Source organism: Callospermophilus lateralis, chromosome 4, assembly GCF_048772815.1.
Source record: "Callospermophilus lateralis isolate mCalLat2 chromosome 4, mCalLat2.hap1, whole genome shotgun sequence".
NCBI lineage: Eukaryota > Metazoa > Chordata > Mammalia > Rodentia > Sciuridae > Callospermophilus > Callospermophilus lateralis.
The window spans coordinates 108075680-108088723 of record NC_135308.1 but is presented as its reverse complement, the minus strand read 5'-3'; the positions used below and the strand labels follow the sequence as shown (position 1 = coordinate 108088723).

The window sequence follows — 13044 nt, the reverse complement described above, 5'->3', positions numbered from 1 at the left end:
CAAAAACATTGTGTGAACATCCAATTGTATATATAAAATTTGCAATAAAGTTTATTGTATCCCTCATTATTATTTTTAAGTTGCATTACAAAATTCATTTTGTTATTTGTTGTATAAACATTTAATTGTTAAACATTTACCAGCACATTTTTTTCTCTTTTCCCACATTCACTGATGGGTCTGAAATTTTGAGTACCATATTGCTTGAGTCATCTACATCAATAGGTATAAAGCAAACTCATACTTATGCAGAATCTCCAAAGTAACTACTTGGAAAATAAAAAAAAAGAAATCCCTGTCAAGAAAAGAGGAAGAAAAAGAAAACCAATTCTTGAATGGATAGAAATTCAGCTCTATGATATCTAAGAACAGATTCCAGTGAATGGCCCAAAGCCAAAGGAAGTTGCTATCAAGAAAGAAAAACATTTCTTGCAAGCATGTGAATTCAATATTTTTGTTTAGAAATATGGATGTTTTAAATATTCATGCTCTCAGCAAATTTGTTAATTTTCATCTGGTTTTCAGTATTCACAATGCTCTTTATAACAGGATATGGAGTGATCCTCAGTGTAATTCATTAAAAATGTATTGTGATGAGGATACTGGGGCCTGCCAGAAATACTAACGTCAGCCTTGCAGTAACTTTGAAACTGGAGTCAAAAGAGCATGAAGCAACATACACTACAACAAAAAGATTAAATTCACAATGAAGATATGACGCATACACAGTAAATAGTATAGGACAATATTCATGATGTGAGAACCACTGAAGATCAAGGAGAACTAGAAACATACTAGAAGACATCAACTCACAGAAGAGTTTATTTAGGACTTGGAGATTACATCTTTGGCAAAATATTTTCAGAGTGGTCAAAAGGAAAGTTTAATGATCCTTAAGCCTGAAGTCTGGCAATTTTATTAAAAGTCATTCTCATTATGTGAAATCAAAATATTCATACTCAGAGAATTTTAATGATATATAAATGTAAAATTAAAACTGTGCCAAATGAGATCAAAATAGGAAAAATGAAGAATACAACATTCAGGAAAAGACAGCTCAATAGGGCATTGATGCCCAAATACAACAATGTTGATATGGCATTGCATGTGAAGTTCCATTTAAACTTCAGGCAATGGACTTCTTTGCCACTAAATTTTATTTGAAAAACATTTCTTAATCAAGTTCTTAAAGGATTGTTTTACTTGCTGGTTCCTTAAGGAGTAAATAAAAGGATTTAACATTGGGGCAACAGAGGTATTGAGCACAGCTATGCCCTTGGTCAATGCTTCTCCTTCTTTGGCTGAAGTTTTGACATACATGAAAATGCAGCTTCCATAAGAAATGGAGACAACAATCATGTGTGAGGAGCAAGTGGAAAAGGCCTTTTTCCTTTGCTCAGTGGAGGGGATCCTCAGAATTGTTTTAATGATGAACACATAGGAAAGAATCACCAATGTTAAGGTTGCAATGAGAGTTAATACTGCCAAGAAAAATGCAAAGAGCTCTAGGTAGGTTGTGTCTGTACAGGAGATCAGGAGCAAAGGAGAGGAGTCACAGGTGAAGTGGTCAATGATGTTGGAGTCACAGAAATCCATTTGAAGTCCCATGATCACAGGTGGAAAGATAATGAGAAAGCCAGTCAGCCAAGAACCAAGGACAAGCAGGGTGCAGATCTTGCTGTTCATTATTGTTGTGTAGTGCAGAGGCTTGCAGATAGCCACATAACGGTCATAGGACATCACAGTCAAAAGGAAAAATTCTGTTGCACCAAGCAATATAAAGAAAAATTCCTGGGCCATGCAAGAATTATAGGAAATGGTTTTATCCCCTGTTATAATGCTCACCAGGTATCTAGGAATAGAAACTGTGGTGAATGAGATTTCTAGGAAAGAGAAATTCCTAAGGAAGAAATACATGGGTGTTTTTAGGTGCAAGTCTACCAGAGTGAGGGTGATAATTGTTAAATTTCCAATAATGCTCAGTATGTAGGTGAAAAATAGAAATAGAAAAATGAAAATATTTAGCTTTGGGTCATCTGTTAATCCCAGAAGAATGAACTCAGTTGCAGATGTATGGTTTTTCATTTTTTATTGTTTACTTCTTATAGGTCTAAAAATGAAAATTTGAAACAAGGATTTAGTGAGTATGGTACTAAATTTTCACCACTTCTCCTGAATTAGGAAACATAAAAGGCTTATAAAGAAACAAAGAATTAACCAAGGTGTACTAAATTTTGAATAAATATATTATCTACAACAACAACCAAAAAAACTATGTCTGATGTCCTTTTGCATCACCAGTCATTTAATATGAAGCTAGTCATTGACAATGTCTAATAAATTCATCTGTATAAGAAAAATATACCTATAAAATCAAAAATCTAAAAATGTAAAATATTCTTTTAATACTACTATGCTAATGAATATGTTTTCTGATTTTCTGTAAATGAAGCATTTATTGAAGTATTTATTAATTTTCCACAATATTTCAAGATATTTAATAGTCTAACAAAGAATCAGAGCCATCATCACTAATACTTCCATAATCCTAATGAAACAAAACTTAAATTTTCCCAAAGTATTAAATATTTTACTTTCTGAATTAAATAATAGTATTTTATCATTCTATATATGAGATTCTAAGGGCCAAAGTTAAGTGATGCAGGTTATACAATTATTAGAAGACAGAAAAATAAATGAGGGAAAAAATAGAAAATGCACTTACTGTGAGGTAATCCCACCTGGTAGCAGTGAACCACTGAAACCTAAATGCTAGGTTGCTTTTCTTTGAGTGGCAATGTTTGATGCGTTATTTTCAGAGCATGTCATACACTTCTTGACCAGTGTCTGATCTCTGATTTTCTTGCACAATGTCAAACTTAAAAAGCATATAGGTGGAATTTGGGCTGATGATTCTTGTTGTATACAGTGAACATATTTAGGAATGACTCTAATAGAAAACCTATTACTAATATCAGAGAAGCCCTGACAGGAACTTGACATAGACTCGAGTACTGCTAGAAGGTGCTACAACCAGGCTTAGGCAACAAATCCAAGAAGCTGAGCAATTTGTGATCTAGGAATGAGTTTGTGACCTGATGGGAAATCTGGCGTCCTGGGCAGTGGATGAAGCTCTAAGGGCAGTCCCAAGTGGTCAATTCAGTTAAGTCTGAAAGTCTGAAACACAAGTTTGAAAAGTGTCATTGCAAAGTCGACATTGAGAAAAAGTGTCTCTGGCACCAACTTCTTACTTAGGAGTAGAAATATGAGCTATAAAATTGGAGATGGCAGTAGAAAAATGGACAGTTTAGAACTTGTTGCAAGGAAGAATTTCAGAGCCATAGATCATGAATTTCTGGAAAAACTTGAAAGAAATAAAAAAGGAGAAAAAAAGAAAGAAAAAGAGAGGGAGGAGAAAGAGGGAGAGCGGAAGGGAAGGACAGACAAGGAAAGAAAAGGGGGAGAGAGAAAGAAGGAATAAAAGTAATGAAGAAGTGGGATTCTTTTAGTAGTTTTAGTACAATATTTACATATAAACAGGCAAGTAGAGGTGATAAAGGTGCATATCTTGCTTATGAGGTAAGTGAAACTTAGTTCATGAGCAGGAGAGGACTCATACCATGAATGAGAATCAAGAATCAATAGCTATGGAAAAGAGGTGAGCTGCATGGCTTATAAAAGAAAACTGTGAAGAAAATTAATAGTTAAGGACTATCCCAGGTTTTATGATTCAAATATTTTGTATCTTTTGTTTTCCAAAAATTCTATTAAAAGAAAAAAATCCTGCCCCAAGATGTTAGGAAAATGTGCCAATATATTTTACTTGGCTCTCACTAGGTATTGTTTAAAGAAAGATGGGTTATGATTTTTTTTTACTGAGTTCATTTTCTAGCTAGAAAAAAAAATGGTTTATAAATGTTCTTTTTAAATAAACAAACTAGTTTTACCTGCTTTTTATCTGTTTTTTCTCCAAACAGACACGGGGGATTCTTACTGGAAAGCAAAATTAAAATGTCTCTGGAGATTATAGTACTGATGAGAGCACCCTAAAGAAAAGAAAATAATTTTAATTAGTCTTATTTTATAAATTATGTTTTCTCAACATTAAATAGCAGAGATTTGTATAATACCAGCAACAAAAGTGAGGACATGACAGTCTTGAATTATTTTGGACTTCCTATTGTCAATCTCATTTTTTTTTTCAACCTGAAACAAATGTCTGCCAAAGTCATATAATCCCATAGCATGGGAAATGTGAAAAAAAATACTGAAAAGAGTAAGAGGAAAGGCCACGTGATATTTAATTTACAATTAAAATGTTTTATTCATTGATAAAAACATATCGAGGTCTATATTAGGCAGGAGAAAGTTAGTAGATAAGCATATTAGCATCACCACGATACAATGACAACCATGAGTATAATACAAAAATAAAGCTCATGAAATTCACAAATAAAAAAAAAAAACTCAAGCACTGTTTTTTTTTTCACAATAGAAGTAAAGCAAGCAAATTTTATGTGCTGTTTTTGTTATCTGTGTCTAATTTTTCCTGTTGGACAATTTGGGTTCCATTACATTGTTTCAACTACTGAAGTATTTGATTATAGTATGTTTAGTATATATTCTTTATTTGAATTATTTTGTTCTTCTAATTGTTTTTATATCTACCAGGACCTGCTATAGCAGATGAATCTATGTGAATGGGGTAGAAACACTCATAATTTAGGTTAAATGTCTTATTCAAAGAGAAACTTCAAAAAGGGATATGCTCTTGCTTCTAACCAAAAATATAAATTGGAAGTGCTCCTTCCTTGTTTTCTAAAAATTTGGTAAATGTTTGGTGCAAGCTATTTCAGAACTTTATTTTATTTTTTACATTCTCTACCAGGCTTGTGGAAAAATGTTTTCTTTAGAAGACATGGCAAGTGGGCTTCAATGAAGGCTCCAAGATTTGAAAACCCTCAGGTAATACCTTTCATACTCTCTTCTCCAGCAGTGAAAAAAAAGGCTTGCTTCTAATGTGACAAAGATGATTTGATGTCCTTGTGTGTTGTGTTATGCAAGATTCTTGCCAGTTTGGTTGCTCTCCAGCATCTTTCCATTGCTGGCTCTGGAGAAACAAGCTTTCAGGAATTCTAAAGGTATCATAAATGTGCTGGCAACAGCCTGAGTAATACTGGATGTGAACTCAGGATCCCCAGTTGAGCCTCAGAATAGGGACCCAGCCCACAGGTGATTTTGGTAGCACTATTGCAACACTTCCAGGTTTTCTACTCGTAGACACTGTGAGATTTCTGTGTGTCCCTTTGAGGTGCTAAATTTGTAGTACTTAATTACAAGGCACTGGATATTACTACAGAAGATACCCGACTGCAGGAAGCCACCAGTGAAATGTGTGTGGACCAGATTGGCATGGAAGCCACTGAGTAGAAAAATCTGTTATCTGGGAACTCCCAATGGCACTCCTGCTGATTTTGAGAGGCTCCAGTGCATTTGAATTTCTACCCAGTTCTGTCAGAGGTGCCTTGCAACTTTCAAGATGTGCATGACCTGCTGAGAGCCAAGCAGCCTGCCTAGGCCCACCTACATCCTGTATTTCCTGAAGAAGCAAGCCTGAGATAAGACTCCTCCCACACTGAAACCTTATACCTCCCAATCCCCTTTGATCTGTACCAATATATTTTTTTAAAAAAGCAAGCATGAGCTTCCATTTTTATTAGAAGCTGCATCCCTCTGGTCAGCTTGTCCCATTGCTGACCCCACTCAGGAAACATATTCCTGGTGCCCTGTGGTTATTTTCTAGTGTTGTGGGACAGACAAGGCTAGACACCTAGGGAATTAGAAGGAAGTAGTTTTATTGGCTGCAGCCAGGTTTAAAGGGGAGGTTTTGCCTTGGTCCATTCGTCCCTCTGAACCCCAAATTCAGAAATGTTTAGAATTTCATACCCAGTGTGTATAAAAGGGAGAGGGGGAGATCAAAGACTCACAATCTGCAGAAGTCCACATACAAGTAAGTTTTTTCTACTGTTCTGGGCAATCAACCCAGGCCTGGAAAGTAAATCAAGGATACTCTCTGAGAAAATCAGTGCCTGGGAAGGGAGTGTTCTCTCCTTTTCCCCCACTAGCTGGTTCCCAAAGAACCAGCTAATTTGTATTATTCACTCTTATCTTTTGGTTTGTAAGGGACCCTCCCTAGGACCTAACCACTGTTCCCTGAAATGCAGATGCCTCTGTGAAGGCTTCAGGCCTGACAAGAAGCCTGAGTTAGTCTCCCTTATCCCATTCTGCTTCTGCAGAAACACACCTCTTGCCTGAAAACTCTGTTGCAGAAATTCTTGCAGATAGTCTAAGAACAATTATGATGAGGATCTCTGGAAAGATTCATTAAGATTTCTTTTTTGGTTTGTTTTTTTGTGAAAGAGGGTGTGCCACTATAGTAGTACTACTTTCTTAGCTTTTATTTCTCAGCAAGCCCATCCTCTGAAAGTAACCCTTTCCCTAGCCCACACAGTACATGAGCCAGACCTGACTGTGCCTCCCAAGTGGAAGCTTTGTAAGGAAGAGCATTAAGATCCAGCAGCTTGACATCAATTTCCTTTGGACTCTTTAGGACCTGGCAATCTACTATGCCAAATTCCTTATTATTCCTCTTAATGAGAGCAGTTTCCTTCTGAGGTAAACCCTCAGTAAACTTATCAGTTTGTACTATTTTTTTTGTTTTGTTTTTACTTTTTGTCACATCTAGGACTCCAGCCAAGTTGCCTCTACTCCACAAAATTTCTACTTACTCCTTATTTTGGTGTAGACTTTAGAGATATTTTTTCTAGTCTTCTATTTGTGCTAAGGGCTTGAATGATGGGTAATTTTATTTACTTTTGTTTTTTAATATATTGTTCTCTAGGTGTGTGAATTTTTTTTAATCAAAGGAAACACAAAATTCATAAAAAGGGAAACTAGGAACTACAAAGCATTTTTAAATCCCTTTATCTCTTCAGCTAGAAAGATGGTAGAAGTCAGTTAGAAAATGCATGGTAGGCAGCATTGACTCCTCCAGTGATTCTTGCACCAATAAAAAAAACACAAACCTAAATGAAACCTTTATCCCTATAAAAGCCTCAGAGAAGAAACTGAAAACAGCATACCACTGGCCAATATAAAACTGCTGTCTCTCAGACCATCAAATGCATACTTCATGTCTTCAGTAAAGAGAAGTGCAGATTGTTAGGACTTCTATTCTTTGGGTAACATCCATTCCTCTTGTACTTTGATGAAATTCTTCTTTTACTATCTTACAAATGAAGTTTAAATGCTAAAGGTCACTACTAAACATATTTTTTTTTTGTAAAAATACTATACATGTGAAAATGTAGAGGAGTAACAGCAAGAAACACAGTGATATTTATTACCAAACTACATTTCTACAATTGTAATAAAGACAACATTGGAATACTCTTCAGAAGTTTTTTCCTCTTCTTTTCTATTTTTTTTTAAAACATTGCAGTGATCTGGATTAAATCCAAGGTCTCATGCATATTAAGCAAGTGTTCTACGACTGGGCTATACCCTATCCTTGGGGGTTTTGCAGGGTGCTATGGTTTAGATACTAGGTGCTCCCCAAAAGCTCACATGTGAGACAATGTAAGAAAGTTTAGAGGTGAAATGATTGGGTCAGGAGAGTTTTAACCTAGTCAGTGCATTAATGCCCTGATAGGGATCAAGTGGGTAATAACTGTAGGCAGTGAGTATGGGACTCAAGGAGGTTTGTCACTCAGGTTGTATCTTTGGGGTTCATTTTTTTCATGGTGGTAAGGGAATTTCTCTCCCCCACCCTTTTCTTTTATAATCTAAATAAAAATTCAGTGTGTGAAATTTGTTCCAGGGATGTTTCCCTTTTCCTTTCTGGACTGTAACTGATGAAAAAACATAAAATATTAATATTATATATGGTATTAATGCATAATCTCTCCATTAGTTACTCTATTTCCCCTTTGTCCTTGACCCAGATGTAAAGTAAGCATATTTACTTACAATCCAGAAAGGTACTCAAACTCATATTGAAGATTTTGAACTCACAACGATTTTACCTGTTCTACATTTCAGCTGGCTTATTTGAAGAGAAATCTAGTGTGGTTTTCACCTGAGGCTCAGTGAGCTTCAAGTCTTTGGTTGATACTTTTTATTTTATTTTTATAATTAATATTTTTATGATATGATGTATTGTTATACAGCCCAGGCTTGCCTTGAAATTGTGACCCTCCTGCTTCAAATATTCTGAGTATCATGAGTTGATATCTTTAATATCTTTAAGTAACTTTTTTGCAATTATTATTTTGAATATTGTTTTGTCCTATATTCTCTTTGTTCTTCTGGGATACCAATTCACATGTATATTAGAGTTCCCATGGAATAGAGACAACCATATTTCCTATATTCATCATTTGTTTTACAAATATGTGTGACCTAATATTTCAATTTCCCTAAAATTTCTTTTATTCCATGTTAGTCATAACTTTCCTTCATTATCAGACCCTATCAATTATTTCATTCTTATGAATTATTTTTAAAATTAATGCGAAGAGAATATATTTATACAATAAAAGTAAAATATTTTCTTATTAGCTCATATTAAATATTAGACATTTAATAAAATATATCCTTATATGATTTTTCTTAATTATATTTTATTAAATGTCTATAAAGGGAATATCCTACTCTACTATATGTGTCTTAATAAATTACTCTTTTCAATTTCAATTTCTTTAGAAATTTTCTGGCTTATTTTACCAATTGAAGCTGTCTTATACATTTTACTGTAATTTTTTAAATAAGGAGTAAGCAAAATATTTAAATATTCTAATGTATTTTTGCATTATTTTTAAAGAAATAATAAATCATTTCCCTGGTTTAAAGGACATGTATACAAAAATGTAGATGTGTTTTCCTTGAAAACATCTTGTTCAATTATATTTCTATTTTAAATTACTTCCTAAAATGCTAGTTATGCCATTATTTTTCTCTGTCCATCAAATTCACATGTAAATATTTTATGCTATGAAGTGATGCAGAGACTATAAGAGATATATGTTTGACACCTCCAAAACACATACTATGAGTTAAATTTAGAATATTTGGTGATTAAAGATTATGAACAACATTGTCATTAGCCTGATATTCCTCTCTAAATTCTTTTGGAAGGGAGAATGAGAAGGCTCCCCATAGCTTAGACACTTGGCACAACTTACTTTTTCATACATCATTTGAATGCTACTATATAAATTAGTCTCCACTTTAATGTCAACATTTCAGGCTTCCCTAAAGACAGTGTAACAAGAATATTAATTAACTTTGATATTTTGTTTCTAGGGTTAATGATGAAAATATCAATTAACATCTTTTCCCATAAGAATTCCCAAGAACTTTTACCACTTCTGAGTAAATATGCTCTTTATATAAAAAGTGGAAATAGAATGAACAGCAATGTGGAGACAAAATCATCTTCATTCAAGTCAGAATAAGAAAAACAGAAAAAAAAGAAGCATCAATAATAAAATAGTATGGTTTGATACAAATAAACAGCTTAGATTTCCAGATTTTAGGTTAGGTTGAACCTGGACATTTACCTTTTGATTTATAGAGAAGTCAGAAATAACATGTTGGAAAATGCCACACATATGCTGATTGGAGAGCAAGAGATAGACACAATGTTTATGTATATTTCTAAATATCTTTAGATTTCAATGTGAACACTGTATCTGTTGAAAGGGAAGCAGCAAAAAAAGTATGGGTTGGAAATTAATTTCTAGGCAGTTAAAAAACTTGCCTAATATATATTTGGTTATAATAAAAAGAATTCTTCACAATGCATCAGCAAAGAAAACCTCCGTGAAATTCGTGGAAAGTAAGTATTTTTTTGCTATTTTGTTCTTCTATGCACAAAGAAGTTGTCACATAAACCATTTAATTGTGAATATGTGACAATAGATTCAGCCAGAGAAGCTCACATTTAGAGAAACAAAGAAAATATTTATGTAACATGTAACTCATGATGAAATATTCAAAGAACATATTTCAAAGTGTTGCTGTATTTGTCTCTTGGACTAGCATCATGAGAAATAATTCTCAAAATGTATATAAAAAATAACAGATACTCATTCCATTATACCTACTAAAGTATTCAATATTTTAATATTACTGAATGCAAATTATTTCTTATATGATAAAGCTAATGATGAAGTGAAACTTACCAAACAATTAAATTGTGAATTCCATGTAAATTTTCAACTGTGCATTTAAATACCAATTTTGTAATGCATATTGTTTTTAGTCTTAAAATTCATAAAAAAATATTTTTTCTGTTGAAAAAGTTTTAATGGCCACTACCAAAAACAAAACAAAACAAAAACTCAAACCTAAATATACATATATCATCAGGAAATAACCATTTAGAGAATATTAATTGCAAAAGGTCCTTTTTGATTAGCTTCACATTTTGGGATACGGATATATCCAGAAAATACACATCTTTTTGAAAAAAACTGAACAGAAAACGATTTTACTAATAGCAGGATTAACCATGGTAACCTAAAAAATGTTTTAGGTGAGATTGTAAAAGGTAGGTCTTCATATATTAGGAAAACTAGATAAGTGTGCAGATGCTTCTAGAAAAAAATTATAAAGCCATCGTTTTGTAAAGTAAAAAGATATCTGAAAAGAGAATTAGGAAAATGAGTATCCAGAATGGAGATGAGAGTAAGAGGGGTTAGGCTGGAGTTTTGACTGTTATGTAAAATTTGAAAACTTTAGAAGGAAAACAAAGCTTCTGTGTATCTACTGAGTTGCTGGCTATTTTATTAAACTTGGAAAACTGCACTTGATGTATCTTTTAAAATATTGTTTAATTATTTATCACCTCCACCTCCTTGCAGCTCAAATGGCATCTTGACAGAATTGAACCATGAGGAACCACACAATAGTGACAAACTTCATTATTGTAGGACTGACAGCGGACCCAAATTGGGAAATTGTAATTTTTCTTTTTCTACTTCTAACATATCTTTTGAGTACTACAGGAAATCTTCTTATCATCCTTCTGACCTTGCTGGATTCCCGCCTCAAAACGCCCATGTATTTCTTCCTAAGAAATTTTTCCTTCTTAGAAATCTCATTGACAACTGCCTGCATCCCTAGATACCTGGTCAGCATAGTCACTAAGGAAAAGACTATTTCCCGTGATGCTTGTGTGGCACAGGCACTTTTTGCTGTTTTCATAGGTATAACACAGTTTCTCCTGTTGGCAGTTATGTCCTATGACCGCTATGTGGCCATCTGCAAACCCCTCCATTATGCAACCATTATGAGCAGCAGAGTGAGCCACCTGCTGGTTGCTGCCTGTTGGATAGCTGCTGGGGTAGCTATCATTCATGGAGTTATTGTGAGTCTGACCATAGAATTCTGTGATGGCAATGTTATTGAACATTTCTTGTGTGATACCTCTCCTATCCTGAAACTTTCTTGCACAGACACCAAGGAAATGGAATTCTCAAATTTTATTTTAGCCATTATCACACTCTTAAATACACTGGCTCTGGTATTGTTCTCTTATATCAAAATCATATCAACAGTTATGAAGATCCCTTCTGCCCAGGAGAGAAAGAAGGCTTTTTCCACCTGTTCCTCCCACCTGATTGTGGTCTGCATCTCTTATGGCAGTTGTATTTTTATGTATATCAAACCTTCTGCAGAGGAAAGGATATCTTTAAACAAGGGGGTGTCAGTGCTCACTGTTTCCATTGCACCTGTACTAAATCCTTTCATATATACCCTAAGAAATAAGCAAGTGATACAAGCCCTGAGGGACCTAGTAAAAAAATGTACCTTTACAACTTTGAAGTAACAGCTTTGGCTTTTGTAAAAGCATACTATTGAGAATTAGTGAAAATGCTATCCTCTACCAGTTACATTTATAACATATCCCTTTAATTTATTAGTTTTTATTATGGAAGTCACAGAAGTTACCCATAAAGAGCCTTCATTGTCCTCCTGAATGTTTATCATTTTAATAGCATGGTCCTTCCCCATTATGTTCTCTCATGATTATGATTATCAAAATATTCCACTATGAATCCTTATTAGAAACCTCACATATCTTGCACATGGTTTTCTACAATAGATGACCCCTTTTGTGAACTCTGTAAATATTAACTTATTTATTTTCCTCAATCTCTAAGGAAGACTGCTTTCTTAGCCAGACAATGTTAATATTTAAAAAATATATCTGTGATGTTGCTGGAAGCCAATGTGCCTTATTCCTTCCTGTTGAGAGCCACAGCCAAAGGGGCCCCAGCAAACTTCCAGCTGCCAGCAAACTTCCAGCTGCCAGCAAACTTCCAGCTGCCAGCTGATGATTGACTCACAGAGGCCCCAGCAACTTCTAGCTGCCAACTGATTGGCTCCTCTGCTGATGCTCATTGGGCTGTTTCCCTGCCCTTTCAGACCATGGAGCTGCTCATTGGGGGACTTTTTTTGGCTCCACCCACGCGACCCAGCCAATCTGCCTCAAGAGCAGGAGGAGTGGGGGAGGTTGAGAGGCTTGTGGGAAGCCAGTGGTGGCAGTTGGGCTCTGAAGGTTTTTCCTGAGGAGCTGTTTTGTTTGGCGTGTGTGGTTCTAAAAATAAAGTTCGTTTCTTTTGACAAGTGGCTCCTGAATTGTGCCCAGCCAGACTGCGGCACCTTCCCTTCCTCCTTTTCTTTCTTCTTGCCCTGTTTTTTTCTTCCTTTCTTATTTTTTGAGCATATGGGATGACATTTATTTCCACATATTTTCTTTCTCCTCATTTTTTGTAAGTTTTCTCTTACTTTTTTTTAATATTTCTTCTTTGTTTCTCTTTTGTCTCGGCTAAATATCTAAAAGTATACATTTATAAGACTGAATATTTTGTACAGCTCCCATTACTAGTTTTTCATGTTACTATCTGTTATCGCCTTTCTTTATGCATTTGATCTCTTGAAGTAAGGAAAACAATAAGAAATAGAACCATCAACATG

At 34.6% G+C, this 13044-nt stretch overlaps 2 protein-coding genes across 2 annotated transcripts; one reads left to right on the top strand and one right to left on the bottom strand.

Annotated features, from left to right (window-relative positions):
• Positions 1-1149: 1149 nt before the first annotated feature.
• LOC143396948 (olfactory receptor 6C76-like) lies at positions 1150-2085 on the bottom strand. The gene has a single exon (XM_076852956.1). It carries the CDS (start codon positions 2083-2085, stop codon positions 1150-1152), a length of 936 nt encoding a protein of 311 aa, XP_076709071.1.
• An 8869-nt stretch (positions 2086-10954) lies between these two features.
• Positions 10955-11893, top strand: LOC143396946 (olfactory receptor 6C75-like). The gene has a single exon (XM_076852955.1). The coding sequence runs from the start codon at positions 10955-10957 to the stop codon at positions 11891-11893; it is 939 nt and encodes a 312-aa protein (XP_076709070.1).
• Positions 11894-13044: the final 1151 nt, after the last annotated feature.

Excerpts from the sequence above, each read along its gene's own strand:
- LOC143396948 (XM_076852956.1), bottom strand. The coding sequence starts at position 2,085 with ATGAAAAACCATACATCTGCAACTGAGTTCATTCTTCTGGGATTAACA.
- LOC143396946 (XM_076852955.1), top strand. The coding sequence starts at position 10,955 with ATGAGGAACCACACAATAGTGACAAACTTCATTATTGTAGGACTGACA.